Raw genomic sequence first — 16722 nt, 5'->3', positions numbered from 1 at the left:
ATGACCACAGTGTACCCATCTTCTGATGGCTACTTCCAGCAGGATAACGCACCATGTCACAAAGCTCAAATCATCTCAAACTAGTTTCTTGAACATGACAATGAGTTCACTGTACTCCAGTGGCCTCCACAGTCACCAGATCTCAGTCCAATAGAGCACCTTTGGGATGTGGTGGAATGGGAGATTCTCATCATGGATGTGCAGCCGACAAATCTGCAGCAGCTGCCACAAAGAATTAAGGCAGTTCTGAAGGGAAAAGGGGTCCAACCTGGCACTAGCTAGGAGTACCTAATAAAGTGGCTTGTAAAGAACAGAATATTTCCCTCAGGAAACCAAAAACAGAGTGAATATTGGACTTAAATCTATGAGGTGGACAGAAACACAACTTAAAATGAATGCTAATGTTGCTCTGTGTTTGCTGAATGTGTAAATCATCACCTGTTTGCTAACACATTCGCCATATCAACTTAAAAGGTGATAACATATCACCTTTTATCAATTCTGGAGAAAGATTGTTAATATTTGAACTCATCACCCAAACAAACACACTCCTCCTGCTCCTTCAGAAGCTCTGGTAATATCTCTGATGTTATTTATGTTTCATTACTATCAAGGTGTAGCTCTGTTCCTCGTTGGCGAGAACTTCAAGGAGGGAGAGAAGCCAGCATCGTGTTGTTTGGCTCGTTTTGAACCACTTTGTTTATTCCAGACTTTTCGTTTCGGCACACACACAGAACAGACAGCTAGAGGACTGTAAGGAGATATTCACTGAATTTAAAAAAAAAATTGTATTGGACTAGAATTGCATACTCCACCTTTGACGCAAATTTAAGGGAAATTGTAACACTGCTGTATACAGTGATATCTAAGACAACAGTGTGCTTTAAGAATCTGAGGCAGCAGTTTCTTGGAAGGCCTTTTACTTTTCAACGTGACAACGCCCTCGAGCACAAAGTGAGGCCTGAATCAAAAGATTTTCTGAGTTTGATATGATGAACTTGACTGACCTGCACAGAACACCTTTGGGATGAACTGAACTGCCGGCTGCTAGCCAGACCTTATCACACAACATCAGGATCCATCCTCACTAATAATGCTCTGTGGCTGAGCGTTAGAAGATCCCTGACAGGCTCTAACATCTTGAAGAGTCTTCCCAGGAGAGTGAAAGGGTGATACAATAGCACATCAATGACAGGTGTCCACATACTTTTGGCCATGTAATGTATTTTTAGACTTCTCCTAAGTTTTGTGAGCTTATAAGGTGACAGAAGTTCCTGCTCTGCCTTTGAAGTTTAGAGAAAGTCCACTATTTGCAACACGTTACTGAGGGATGTGATGTTACCCTGAGCGTCGTCGTGTTTTTGGTGTAACTGTGTCTGTAGCTGTCTTACCCTCGTACAGCCAGTCAGCGAGGCCGTTGAAGACGACTCCCTCTTTCCCAGTGGAAACCAGGCGGATGGCTCGGTTATCTACTGCAGATCTGTAGTAGATGTTGTTTTCAAATATGAAGATCTGGACAGAGAACAGCAGAAGGAAGAACAATCATTAGTGTCTGTATCACTGTATGCTGTACGGACACTGTTACAACTGTGCTTTACATTTCTTAACTGGCTGTGGAAATCACACTGTACGCTGCCGCCAAATGGCCATCTCTGTATGTATGCAGACTTTTGCATTGCTTGGTTTTTATATCTATAAATCTCTCCTTTGGCAGGTCCCTTTTGTGTACATGTTGGGCCCCAAGGTTTGAACACAACTAGGCAAAAATGCTTTTAAATATGGTGCCCCTTCCTCCTGGGATGATGTGCAGAAGGACCTGAAATTGTCTGAGCTGATAACCATGAGGGAATATCAGCCAATTTTTTTTTTTTTTTTAATAACATTTTATTTTGATTTTTCAGTATGTACAATGAACACTTTTCATCTAGCAAAACTAAGACCCACAATCTTAAAAAACAACAATACAAAACAAGACTTAAAGGCACACACATCACAAACAAGCTTATTCATATCTGATCGTCATTTTCTCACTTTATAAACTCAAAAACAAAAACAAAACAATCTTTTAGATTGTAACCAATAATTATATCCAAAGTGGCATTGTTGTCCACTTACCCCTCTGTAACAACCGCACCAAAAAAAAAAAAAAAAAAAAAAAATAAGTACAGGAAGTAGAACAAAATAAAACCTCAAATCAAATTTGAGTACAAGGACCACTCTTTTTTCCTCTTTTCTTCATGTGCTCAATGTTTGTAATTTTCTTCCTATATGTTCAAACATATCAATCAGTTTTAAAGGACTGGGTGAGTAGCAGTCTACTAAAACTGTGTATTATAACTTTTTGTGTGACAGTTGTATTTGCATGTTTGTGCTTATTGTTGTGACAATGTTTTTGCCTCATTTGGCCAAGTCGTTCTTGAAAAAGAAATCTTTCGTTTCAGTGGTTTGATAGATAGACAGACTGACAGACAGACAGACAGACAGACAGATAGACAGATAGATAGATAGATAGATAGTAGGGCCGTAACGGTACATGTATTTGTGTCGAACCGTTCGGTACGCGACTTTCGATTCGGCACGACCCTGTACCGAATTATTGGGCGCAGGATATTATTTTATTTTATTTTGTTTTATTTTAATTCCGTTTTTGCGAGCCAAACCATTTAAAATATCTAGTTCCCCGACGGACATAATTGAATGACACACCGAGTCCCGTAAATCTCCGCTTTCACTTTGTGCAGCGCATTCTCGCATTTTGACAACATGGCAAGTGAGCCTGACGAACCTGAAGACCCACCCGCAAACCTTAAGTCCTCCGTTTGGGAACACTTTGGTTTCAGGGTAAAATACGAAGATGGAAATAAACAAGTTGACAAGACAAAAGCAGTGTGCCGACACTGCAGAACAGCGGTCGGGTATGTACTTGGAAACACGTCTAACATGCTAACGCATCTAAAGCGACACCACCCGAGTTTGAACGTTAACCGGCACGACTAGAAAAAGCAATCTGGTGCAAACTACGATATCGTCGTCGTTTAAAAAGAAAGAGCGTTTCCCTGACCATCGCGCTAAAGAAATAATCAACGCCATTGGAGTTGAGTAAAATTGTTTAAGCTGCACTTTAGATATAAGCATGTTTTGTTTACTGCACTTTAACAAAGTGGGAAAGCTAAGTAAGTTCCTAGTAAAACTGAATCTGAGCAGGCTTTAAAGCTGACCAGCTGCACTATACTTTTTATTTTAATTGAGTAAAACTGTTAAAGCAGAAATGTATATTTATATTTTTCATTCAAAAAATGTGTTAAAAAAACAGCAGGATTTTATTTTTCACTTTTATATTTCTATTTTCATTCAAACAATGTGAAAAAGCAGGATTTTATATATATTTGTTTCATTCAAAAATTGTGTAAAAAGAGTTAACTGCTGTGGTGGTATGTTTTAATAAGGTTACCAATAAGTAAAAGATATTTAATAGTTGTCTATTTTTTTCATTACTGTACCGAAAAAAAACGAACCGTGACTTGTGCACCGAGGTACGTACCGAACCGAGATTTTTGTGTACCGTTACACCCCTAATAGATAGATAGATAGATAGATAGATAGATAGATAGCACAAGCCCTCAGGACAACCCTCACACAATCCATTCCAACCAAATTATTGCAAAAGAAAAAGAAAACTACATCAACTATTGGACGTCTATCACAAAAACCCAAAACAAACTTCAGTGCTATTTGGCCCTACACAGACAGTACATGATGGCAAACTATCTGACCGCTGTGACACATCAGAAACTGACTGTGAAGGGACTCAGTGATCACAGCCTGGACACAGAGACTGGCAGACATGGCTGCCTGGAGAAGACAGGCTGTGTCAGCTGTGTCCTCAGAGACAGGTGAAGGTGGAGACAGAGCAACACTTCCTGCTACAGTCTGGCACATATGAAGACATCAGAACAATATTCTTTGCAAAAATTAAATGTAAACTCCACTCTCTGACCAGACTACAACGCAACATCTACTCAGAGAAAATAAGGTCAGCAACCTAGAAACAGCAAAATATGTCAGTGCATGTCACAGCCTTGGAGACAGCCAACACAACAACATGTAGTTCATCTCCTCACAGCTCACTCTCTGCCTTTTTATTTACTCCTTCACTTAATAAGTTTTTTCCCTTAAAATTTATATTAATGCATTTGTAATAATACATTATTGTTAACTGGATCGACGGGAAGGCAATCCAGGCTCTCCGAAAAAATACAGAAAAACGAGAAAGGAAATATTAAAAAGCCTTTATTGTTGTGGCTGAATCATTAAAAGAGCCAACATGTTTCCACCACTGCAGGTCTTTCAAAACATATAACATGGCCACACCTATATATTGGCAGGAACCAATCAGAGGCCATCACACGACCCGTATAATGGCATTGCAGGTGAAACAAATACACCATAATTAGGAAATAACAAATTAATAAAATAGAAATGAAATATATACACCCATCTTAACACATAGGAAATATGGCAAGGGTGTTGTTAAATTATTTTTGAATTTTTATGGTCTTAAATTGTAATTCTGCTTTGGCAACACACAAGTCATGCCAATAAAGCTTATCGAATTACACAGAATACATAGATAGATATACAGATAACAGCTGAATGAGAAGATGCAGTTGAGATGCAGAATTTGCATTAAACATCACAACTACATCCATATATAATTCTATAAAATAAACGCACCCATACAGTACATTCATACTTATTCACATCATACACTTACATACAACCATGCATATATTTTGAATGCACAGCCTGATATTTCCCTCGGGGAAGCAAAAACAGTGAATGTGTGGAGTTACATTAATGAGGAGGACCGAAACACGACTCCAAATGAATGCTAATGTTGCTCCATGTCTGTTGTGTCACTGTCTCACAGACATGTTTGACTGAGATGTGTATTCATGTCTGTGTCATTAATTCTTTAATATCAGAGTTCAGAGTCATTAAAAATGATTGACAATGTAATAAATAAGAGGTTAAAAGGGTACTAGGCTAAAACATGCAGTTATATTTCCTGTGGTGCAAAGCTGGGACGACTTCTTCTCTGTGTCTCACTTCTTTCTATCTAGTACGAGCCTTCACACTAAACCCACCTGTGGCTTTTTATCACAACACGACTTTATCTAAATCCAGAAACACCCACTCAACAAGTTAATACAGTCTCAGACAACACCTGCCTTAAGCAGTGTATTAACAGATATTTGCCTAATTACAGTTTGAGATGAATTCCTCTCCAAAGCAGTATGAAACCCTTTCTGTTGCTAATCGAAGCGCCGGAGCTGGCTGACGCCCTGCGGGCACATACACACATCTTTTCTTTCACCCCCTGTGTTTATTGAGACATTATGCTGTCTCCTGAGGGTGGGCGACGGCTGAGCTAAACTGCGGGATAGACTGCTGATTTAAGCAGCAGCGATGGCACCGCCTGAAGGAATTAAGACACACCGCTGGCAGATAAGTGTGTGACACTTAGAAACCCTCCGTCAATCCACTCCAGTGTTTTCTCTGCTTTGCCTGGTGCCAGTACGAGGGACGTGAATGTGGGGCTGATTGGTATCTGAAGCACAGGCCGTGTTGGTGTGACTGGGCTGTCAGCTGAAACCTCTTCAGTTAAATCTGAGCCTCCAATCGCCAGCGCAAGAATCAAAAAAGAGAAAGACATGGCTACTTTTGCTCTGATCTATGGCGGCTGTTGAGAAAATCAAAGTTTTATATTGTGGGATCAACATCTGAGGAAAACAGATCAATGCAGGGCTGTGTAAAGCAAAGGAAGCTGGTGGTTGGCGTATGTTGCAAAACCGCCACGGGACATAATAAAAATCATAGGCGGCTTTCAAAGAGTTACATAAAAATCTAGTTTTCAGTATTCTAATTATTATGAATTATATCTCCGTCGAAGCTGCCTCAAAGCTGTACCTCAAAACATCGATTCAGCTTCATGGTACGATTAAAGGAGATACATGAAGTCTCCGGGTGCGAGAGACAGAGAACCCATTACAGCATTTAGTCGTAAATGATCCTGAATGGCCTCTGAAAAGCAGGTGGCAATCTCTTGACTTAAACGCTCGCTCATTCAATGACTTTTCAGTCTTCAAGGGATTTAGATGAGAGAAAATAGAATAAACAAACGGCTTCATTTCAAAAGGGTGGAGAGATGAAAGTAGCAGCATCAAAGATACCTGTGGAGCCCGAATAGCAGGGTTTCTTATTTGTGTGTGAGTGTGTGTACATGTGCCTGGGTGTTTGTGAAGCATTGCCATGCGGTACTTTCATTTGTTTCCTTTTTTTTTACCTCTTAAATCCATCCCTTTCTTCCTCCCCCTTCTTCTCGTGTCAATATAATCTCTTTTTCAGGTTTGTGTGTGAGTGTGTGTGTGTGTGTTGACCCAGCCTCACTGATTGCTCTGTCACGGTAGAGTAATTGCTTGCGGCTTAATGAGGGGAGCGTTGCAGGATCCATCTCACTGTACATCTGACGCTTCACTGCACACAGCCACAACGCCACAAACACTCACGCGCACCTTTCGTCTTCATGTGCTGATGAAGCAGCTGATTATAAACTCCTCTCATTCTGATAAACTTAGAAAATCATCACATTCAGAAACTGTGAGGGGGGAAAGAAAAAGGTCAGACGGAGACTAAAGACGAGAGCTCGTCACATTTTTTCTCGCATGACCTCGGCTGTTCATTAAATCAAACAGGAGCTACAGTAATAGCATTGCGGAAGGGAACAATCAGGTACACTATTACTGTATGCAAATTAATCTGCTTTCCTTCCTCAGCAGGCAAAGTCTCATCGCACACTTGAAACGTTAATATTTTCTCACAGCAACGTATCTATAATTTAAGCCAATGATACGATAAGAGCAATTATGGAGGAAGACAAAGCTTTGAAGTAATATGATGAAACACGGGGCGGTGTGTTGTCTAAGCACCGCAATCCAAACAGAAACAAATTTAAAGTCAACATATACATATATATATATATATATATAAATATACATTAGAGTAGGCGAGAGAATAAAACAAAAGACTAGCAGGTGCTCAGATCAATGGCAGCTCACCAAAGGACAAGTCTGACATATTTTTTTTTCATTGCCAACAAATTGCATTAAAAGAACAAAACTAACAATGTTTTAGTTGTTTTCAATCCTTTCTGACTTTATCACCCCATCACTGTCGCTCCAAGCCCATTAATTTCCACTGATGATGTAAATATTTAAAAATGTGTCACAAATATATTGTTTCATTTCTTATAAAGGCTAAATAGTTAGCTGTTACTTTTAGGCAGCATCACTCAAATAGCAGTAAATGCTACATTTCTTTGTGGACTATTTTAAGCTGCGGATTTATACACATTTGTTTTACTAGTGAGTATTTACATCAGCAGGGTGGAGCATGTTGGATTGAATGCAGCGCCCATGTCAGGCCGGGAGCCAGGTCCAGCCCTCATGATGGTTTCTGTATTACTAGTTACGCGTTACAGTAATAATATTACTTTTTCCAGTACCGAGTAGTGTAACTAATTACTAATGAAATTTCAGTAATAATGTTACTTACAATGTTACTTTTGTGATCACATCACTACTGACTTGAAATACAACAGTCACATCAGCAGACTTATTTAGTAATCGTTGTGCTGCGCCTGCACGTAATAAAGCAGCAAGCTAGTTGGAAACTTTTACCTAAGCAGCTGGAAATATTCCCATTACTTTGGTTTTGTCAAAAGGAAAGATGACAAGAACACTGTTGCTGCAGGTAGTCGGACTAAAACTCTTTCCACTGCAAACAACATGTCCTTAAACCTCCAGTCTAAAACACCTCGGCTACTATGACCCACAACACAACAACGTCAAGCTCCAGGAAATACACCCCACCAAAGGTGAGCCGGAGATCAGCTGTAGCCCGAAACAACCAAAACTGTATTTTAATCATGGACAGCTGCAGCTACAAAGAAGTGATGAAGCTGGTGGATGGATATGTGGTGGATGAAATGTTGCTCCATGAGTGACTCTCCGTGTTTCAGGCAGAGCCTTGGGAAAATACCTGTCACAGGAAAGAGAATACCCCCAGGTAAATAGAAGCTACCTAGCTTTAGCTACAATTAACGGCGATTACTCTGACATTCACACAGAGGCGTACATCTCAATTTGAGGGAGATATGCAAATACCAATTTTATGGGGTGTAACGGAAAAGTAATATAATGAGTAGTGTAACGAATCACTGTTGGCAGGGAGTAATACTGTATGTAAAGTAATACTTTTGAAAAGAGTAACAAGTAATGAGTAATTTTTACATTTTTTAAAGCCCAACACTGACCTTGGGCTATCACAGGTTGATGACGAGCATCCCCAACTCGGGGCCGTTTGGTCTCAGGGGGCCCAAAACCCCTTTTTGGGACATGTTTCTGGTGAATTATCTTAATAAAAATATTAGGGCACTACGATGGCATAAATAGTCATACAAGTATGAAATTTGGCAAGGAGTATTCTGACACAAAGGGGAAAGCAGCAAAATAAGATTCTGGGGTTTGCTGCCATTTTATTTCAAAATATCACACACAACGTCCCCCAAAAAACAAAAAAAATGACTGTCCGTTTGACAAATTCTCATAAAAAATTACTATTTTTCATCACTTTCTGTTTAATATCACTGCTTCGCTTGTACATAGAAAACATCCCAATTTGATAAGCTTCAATTTGACCCCACGTTGACCTTTCTATCTTGAAAATTTCACTTGCTCTGGCCTAAATTTGTCACTACACCTCAAATCTGAGAAAGCTGAATTTTCAGTCACTAAGCCTTCCAGAGAGTCTACCTGCCAGCAATGTTAACTGTGCATGCTGTTTACTATTTTAATGGTTATTTTGACATCTGGTGATATCAAAATAACTCTTCTCACGTGAACGCACACAGATTTTGCTCTGCCATGCTGAATTTACCATGTTGAGCAGTTGCCACCTGGCTTTAGCTGATCAAATAGCAAATAGCATCACAAATCTAGAAACATGACAAATTGGAGGATCTGATAATGTTGGTGTTTGAATACCCGGAATTACTGCGCAAGCTTCTTGGAAGAACAACCAGAAGAAAAACTGGTCCTGAGAAAACATTCACACCAAACTTCAGATGACTGGTAAATTCTCCAAATATGTAGAAATCTTTGGTAATGTCAGTGATGTCTCTTGTCTTACTACAGAATGCAGCTACAAGCTAGCTTACACTTCTGCCAATGTTTCCTGGAGCAGTGGTCCCAACAGGTCCAGCCACAGGGTCCAGATTTCTCCTTTGTCATTTGTTCAAGGTCCACACAGTTATATATATTCAGAACCATGCTTATGTTTGGCCGTGTAGTTGAGCTACTTTGCTGTCTCTGTCAAGTACCTGTCCATTAGTCACTCACTCTACAGCAGGAAATGACACTTCAAAATAAAAGCTCTGTGTCAGAAATTCACAGTACTCTAAAATAAAATGTTAAACAGCCCACCAGTTGGGAACCACTGCCCTAGAGCACCTGCCTGGCATCACAGCTGCTGACCGTGGTGGCAGCAGCCATTTTTAAAAACACTTTACAATTTACACATACCTGCAAAATGCTCTTGCAGGTAAGCAGCTGTTATAGCTGGTAGCCTCAACGGTGTGAAAGCAGCTCAACACTGAACATCTACAGTGATGTTGATCAATGTGCAATGTCCTTGAGAATAAATTAATACATTTTAAAAAGTTAATCATTAAGTAATGGTGTGGATGTTTTAATAGTTTTAGATCAACTGACAGCACAGATACAAAGACTAACCAGACTATTTACACAAGATCAAGATATCTGTGGTTTTATTCTTTTCATGACTAAAATATTCTTATATAATAAACATCCATTAATTAATCAGTGTCTGGAGTAGAGATGTTTTAAATCCAAGGACTTCAGGGAAATAGTTTAGCAGGCTTTATTCTATAATTATTTCAGCTTTTCAAAGCTCAATCTCCTCTTTGTTAGACACATCATAGTGTACAGTAAAGAAAATAAATTACGGAAATGCCAAACAGAATTGCAGTGAAACCAAACTGAGGACACTAATTTTGTTTCTCCAACTAGACAAACTGTCTCCAATCAACTGGTGCATTTTACATCTCTGCCCAGATTCGGCGGGTGACACTGCTATTTGCAAGTGGTGAGATTGGATTTAAGTGTCCAGACATCACCAACCTATCTGCATGGGTTGCTGCAGGAATGATGTAGGCGTCAGTAACTCTGAGCTACGCTGGTGATCAGAAGGTTACCTTTAAAAGTAATGTAGCTGTTTTAATTACGTCACCTAAGTAATGTTAAGTAATTGAGTTTAATGTGGTTTTTTTGCTGTCCAGACTTTCTAAAATACATCTGGACACAATCTGGATATGCCAAGAAATGGATTTGGGCTGGCAGTCTGAACAAGACCTAAATGACTTACCCCAACCATCACAGCCATAACACAAGGGACACGGTTGCAGCGTGACATGTCTGCCATCATGGCACGCCCACAGGAGACCGAGTCCATTATAATAAACTGAAGCTGCTACACTGACCATAGAAACCATGCTTGCCCACACAGAAACCACACTACTTTAAGTTATCTTTACGCAGGCGCTCTATTTCTTTCTCTACACGTGGCTCTGCAGTCCTCCAACAGGTAAAACCTACACAGATCTGTGTAACAATGAGCACAATCTGTTTAAAAATGGTAAAAAGGAATGCATACCTCATTGTACCAGAGGCAGTGTCAAGCAGCAGAGCAAGTGGGTGTTTTTACATTTCACATTAAAATAAATCAATCAAATCAATGCAGCCTTAGTTAAAACAACCCAGTTAATTACTTCAGTGCCAGTTAATATTATGTATGCTATCAAACCCTGCATAAACAAGTGCAGGTGAGGCTGGCACAAACCAAAAGCTGGGAAGACCAAGCAAATGTAGCAGGCGAAAAACTCTACACTGCTCTATCAGCGTGACCGTGACCCATGTATTTTGGTCATTACCCTAACCTTAACCTAATTCCAAAGTGAACCTTAAAGGTATACTATGCTGGATTGTTGGTTGCTGTAATTTAAGGAACATGACTAGATGAACAAAACTTTTGTCAAAATATTAAACAGCATAATGTGGTTTTTAAAGGTCCAGCATGTAGGATTTAGGGCCACCTATTGGCAGAAATAGTATATAACATTCATCACTATATTTTCATTGGTTTATAGTCACCTGAAAATAACAGTTGTTGTGTTTTTGTAACCTGAGAATGGACCATTTGTATCTACATGCGAACCAGGTCCTCTTCTACAGAGTCCGCCATTTAGTTTGACAGTAGCCTAGAACGGACCAATCAAATACTGGATCTAGACAGAGCTATTGCAGTTTTGCGTCAGGCCCCCATAGCTCTCCTACAAGTTTCAGCTCTGCGACCTCGCCACTAGATGCTACTGAATCCTAAGCCCAGTTCAGACCAAAGATTCGCAATGACACAAAACCATTTTAGAACGTTGCAGAGAAAAGTTGCAGCGGTGTGAACTTGCTGTTTTTACTTGACTCAAGCCGGCTGATGATGTCACCTGCAACTCAGCTGGTCAAATCGCCAGCGGCTGGTTTTAGAACGTAAAGCTCGTCACCTGTTTCTACAGCCAGTCAGCTTGTAGCAAAATCTGCTGGTCAAGCCAAAATGACCGCAGACAACGTGTTTGCATGCTGCGGCAGGTGCTCCATCCCCGCCGAGCCCTCTGTTTCCGTACTCACAGTGTGCCGGTGTCGGACAGTGGGTCACTGCTGCTGCTTGCTGTGTGTGCTTATGCCCCACACACACACACACATTCCCATTGACTGATTAGTTGGCGCTGGTTACATATGTTATTGCGACGTATTTATTATGAATACAGTCCATCTGATGCTCGTTTTGTTTCTGTTTTCCACCGTTTCATCACTACTACAAATGCAACTGTAGCCAGTATCTCACTATCACTATCCTCATTCAGATTTAAGAAGCTACAAATTATATTCAGCCACAAAATAAACCTGAAAAGCTGCAAATCAGAACAGAAATACAGAAAGTTGTTGCATAGAGATGATACACCATCTCATCTAGTTGCATTGGTGTGAACCGGCAGGTTTTTAGAACGCCGCAGAACGGTGCATTGCAAGTAGTCGCATGTTTCAACTCGTCTCATGGTGAATCTTTGGTTTGAACTGAGCATCACACACTGGACCTTTAAGCACTTTGTTAAAAAATGGGGCTATATTCAAGGTATTCCAGTACTTTATTATTTCCCCTCAAAAGTCAAGCACTTCAAGCACCTTGTGCAAACCCTATTAAAACCAAATCTTAACCCTCAAACAGGCCTTTGAAGGTCCGTCTGAAGGTGAGGACCGGCCAAGATGTCCTCACTTTCCCAAAATGCTCTCACTCTCATTCTCTTTGTGAAGGCCTAAAACTCAAACTGGTTCTCTCAAAGATAGCTGTTCAAACACACACACACACACACACACACACACACACACACACGCACACAGTCAGTGCCAAGTGTTTGCTCCCCCCACCAGCAATCCCAGACTGTCCAAGCCACAGGCTGTGCCACCTAGATGCCATCTGCCGCTGTGGCTCTCACCAGCTCATGTGTTGCCACAAAGTCGTGAAGGTACAAATTGTTTGGCTTCTCAGTGACACTGACAGAGGTCAAAGCAAGGAGAGCTCACCCTGGAAATCCTTAACGTGGTCATTACAGTGCACATAAACCTCTTATCACTGCAACATTTGTCTGTTCAACTGTGACAAACCCTCGTTGCCTCGTCTGCAATGCCAAGGCTGATTCTGACAGATCTCCACCAGTGTGCCAGTATTCACAGAGGGTAATCTCGAGGGTACGGCCTCCTTACCAGCTGCTTGTCTCGAGGTCCCCATCCAGCAAACTGCAGGACAGCTTCATGCACTTCAGGAGGTTTCAGAGGCCAAGTTTCCCTGTGGAGACAGCACAGTAAAGAACGAGTACAGTATTTGTCTGTATATATGTACGATAAACACACAATGTGTATCTGGATACAAATGCACACTCAGAGCAAAGAAGTTGTGTGTTCTTTTGGCTCGTTCCCTCACTGTAGGCCTCATCAATCATCCACATCCTTTTTTTAGCACAAGCTGACTTTGCTTGGTTCACTACAAATACAGAGCAGCAGGGAAATAAGCAGACAGAGATGGATGAAAGGCTAAAAGCAGGCCAGGCTGAGCGCGGCACACATAACCAAATTGAACTTAAACGCATTCCCACAAAGGCAGTGAAAGCAGGTAAATGGGGCTGACGTCAGTAGACTGCCTACAAGAGGTCAGGCTGAGGGCAGATTATTGTCCAGTCACAGATCTAAAGGAGGACTACAGGCAGAGAAAGGACCAAAAGGAGACAGGCAATGAAAGAGGAAACAACAGAGGTGGGTCTTACTGTGTCACAAGGCTGTAAATAATGTACTTGGCCAAATAGGAGTGTTGGTAGATCTGCAGAGACAAACACCATCACAGTTAAAATAAAACCTCGATATACCTCAACCTGGACCCTATTTTCCCATGTTTTTTGTGTCTAAGTAACCAATGTAGACAACAATCTTTGAAACTGGTCTGGCATTGAGAGAGAGGGCTGTGGTTGTCAGTTGTGAAACAGGCTGCAGTGTAACCTCTCGAGGCATTTGGCACCATTGTTTTTTGTTCACTGTGTCTCATGCATGAAATGTTAGTAAATCTGTGAGTAGATTTGCACATAAAAAAACTTTGGTACTGAAAACCTACACTGGATTTATGAACGCTGCAGAAAACTTAACTTTGATTGTAGGCACGTGTGTATGTTCATGAATGCCGATCAACTGAAAATTGACAGCGTGCTCTCGTTGCCAGCAATTAGCATACATCCCCGTCCATGAATAGCCAGTGACAGCAATATAAGACGCTGATAATTACTATGGATTGGTGCATCCTATCGACCTGCGAATATGGAGCAAACAAAGACACAGAGTGAGAAAGAAAAACCTTTCTGATCTTGAGACTATTTTAGGTGAAGTGGGGTTGAGAAAAACATTTTATTTTCTTCTGTTAGTAGTGGTGTGACAGGGACAGGTAAATCAAAGGCCTTGAAGGAGGTGACAGGTGCGTTAACTCTGTGTCCTCTGTTGTAAGAACCAGCTACAGGATCTGCTAACTGCCAACTATTTAGCTAAATGTGTTATATTTCTAATATCTTGTCATGTTTAGTTTAATGAGTTTTAAAAGGCATCTGCCTATTGCAAACATAACAGAGCACAATACTAATTGAAAGTGTAATTTCTAACAATTACTAGCAAAATTGACGTCTTATTAACACAAGCACTATGGACAGTCAGAAGCAGGTGTAGATTTTGTTAATACCTTCTAACATATTGTTGAATGCCGAAATACACGTAAATTTCCTTCTGCGAACAGTTTAAACACAAATTCGTTCTGCTCAAGTTTCATGAATGAGACTCACTAAAAGCTTGTTTTTGCCACTGACAGGCTCAGGTTGTTTTTTAAAGTATCTGACAACATTGTGGAAAAGGCCTTACAGAGGAATTAAACACTTTTCACTTGATTTTGTTTGTCATTGTGTGTAACAAAGTCTCGCTCAACGAGAAGTCTTGTTCTGAAATCTCTTTTACACATTGTTGAAATCAACTAAATATTCAGCTATGACACTGAAAATCTTTAAGACAACACTAAGTGATGCTTTGTGTACGCCAACACAACAATTTCTCCCCGGCACTCCTCTCTCCACCTCTCACGAACATTAGCCCCTTTTACACTGCCTGTTCAAGGTGGGAATATCGCCCTGTTACGCTACGTCGTTGTTCTGTATAAAAGGTACAAGAGTGGAATGGTGGGACAAAGTTGTCTTGCCTCTGAGCCGTGAACAGAGGTAGTAACAGTGCTGAAACGATCTGTATAGATGGGACATCTGACAAGGACAGGATCTTGGGTGGCACGGGTGTGACGTTTTGATGCATGTTATGCATGCAACCTGCTGCGGAAGATTTAAAAAGTTGTTATTAGCAGTTAGTGGCTAACTCAAAGAAGAAGAACAGTGGCCGAAAATGTCTACAAATTGGGAAAACAGTGAGGTCCAGGAGCTCCTTACCTTCTGAACAGAGGCCACAGAGACTGTAAAGGATTGTTTTGGCACCTTGTTATTGTTTAGAAAACGCTGCCTACGCATGTTATATGTCACACTAGACGTAGACGTTGTTATATGTCACGCCTCTTTTGATTCCACGATGCTGATATCTGTCTAAATTCACACATTGAAATGAAATTATGCCACTGTTGTTTGTTTCTGTGTAAAATTGTAAAGGCAGCATAAGAAGGGATGTGGTAGCAGCCCTATAGTGCAAGCTCTGTGTAAAAAGGGCTACCACCTTCCTGCAACAAGTATGAGAATGAGAATTCAAAGCCGTTACATTGCAGCCTGTTTAGCCGCTGCAGACTACAGCGCTCTCCCTCCATACTGGACCAATTTCAGAACGAGTTGTCTCCAAAAGAAACTTACACACAAAAACATGGAAAACACGGTTCAGATTGAAAAAATACATACGTTTCCCTTTAAAAAAGGACATCATCTGTAAAAATCAGATTGTGCAAGACAGCACTCGGAAGGTTTCTCACCGGTTTTACTTCAAAGGCGAACAAGACATGCTGCATGTCTGGAGACACTTGGTACCTCTCGGCTTTAGCTCTGTCCTGGATGGGTCAGAAAACACACTCACAGTTGTAACACACCCACTGCAACAATGGTAGAGAGTATACTTACTGCTCTTGAAGTAAAGTGAAGAAGAAAGATGATACTCACAAACAGCTGGTTCAGCACAATAACAGTTTTCTCCATTGTGTCGACGTTAAACTTGACAACATCCCCTTCCCTTGTACGATACAGCAGCTCATTGTCTGTAAATGGCAATTAAAAAACAACGATCAGAGAGGGAGATGGTAGAAACCACTATATAGTCTCTATATCCAGATCACTCTGCAGTGTCTTAATAGTGTCTTTTCCTCCTTTTACCTTTATCAATTATCTTGACTAAGCAAATATACACTATCTTGCTCCTTTTTAAAATCATATGTATTTATTTTATTGACTAATTTATCTGCAATTTATTATATATTTCATTACCTTTCAAATGTCTGACATGCAAGGGAAGGTCTCCTACTCATATTCAATGGCAATACATTTGCTTCTATGTTACTGGAAGTTATTTGCAAAGATAAATGCAGATATTGGTGGTGAAAAAAATACATTAACTGATTTTTTTGGCCACTTTGGGGCACTGGAAACAAGCTGTAAACACAACGTATGGCATGGCCTTTTAGGATGATATGGTAAAAAGTCACTTGTTGACACATCCAGCAGACGTGAAGCAAAATTAGCACTAATTTTAGGTCTACTTCCTGTCCATCTGATGAATGCAAGTCCAATATCTTCTAGCTTTGACTGGTCAGTATCTGGCTCTTTAGCTATTAAATGCTCCACTGTGTTCCCCTGCTATATGCTAACTTTGTCTGTGTGTCGTTCGGTGCTGAGCAGGTAGAGCACAGCTGATTTTAAGAGGTATATCACTGAAAACATTTCTAATCAGTATTCCCAGTAAGCTTGCAGACATT

At 40.6% G+C, this 16722-nt stretch overlaps 1 protein-coding gene across 3 annotated transcripts in view; it reads right to left on the bottom strand.

Annotated features, from left to right (window-relative positions):
* Nucleotides 1–16722, bottom strand: part of LOC126382873 (dipeptidyl aminopeptidase-like protein 6) — a 145880-nt gene that overhangs the window by 25828 nt on the left and 103330 nt on the right. For all 3 annotated transcript variants that reach the window (XM_050032993.1, XM_050032994.1, XM_050032992.1), the window contains 5 exons: nucleotides 15914–16008; nucleotides 15730–15804; nucleotides 13508–13560; nucleotides 12951–13032; nucleotides 1392–1512 (listed from right to left, as the gene is read on the bottom strand). In XM_050032993.1, the coding sequence (XP_049888950.1) occupies nucleotides 1392–1512; nucleotides 12951–13032; nucleotides 13508–13560; nucleotides 15730–15804; nucleotides 15914–16008 (426 nt within the window). The remainder of the gene's footprint in view (nucleotides 1–1391; nucleotides 1513–12950; nucleotides 13033–13507; nucleotides 13561–15729; nucleotides 15805–15913; nucleotides 16009–16722) is intronic.

Source organism: Epinephelus moara, chromosome 21 (genome assembly GCF_006386435.1).
Source record: "Epinephelus moara isolate mb chromosome 21, YSFRI_EMoa_1.0, whole genome shotgun sequence".
Classification (NCBI taxonomy): Eukaryota; Metazoa; Chordata; class Actinopteri; order Perciformes; family Serranidae; genus Epinephelus; species Epinephelus moara.
The sequence above is the reverse complement of the archived record's forward strand: the minus strand, read 5'-3'. Positions and strand labels throughout refer to the sequence as shown.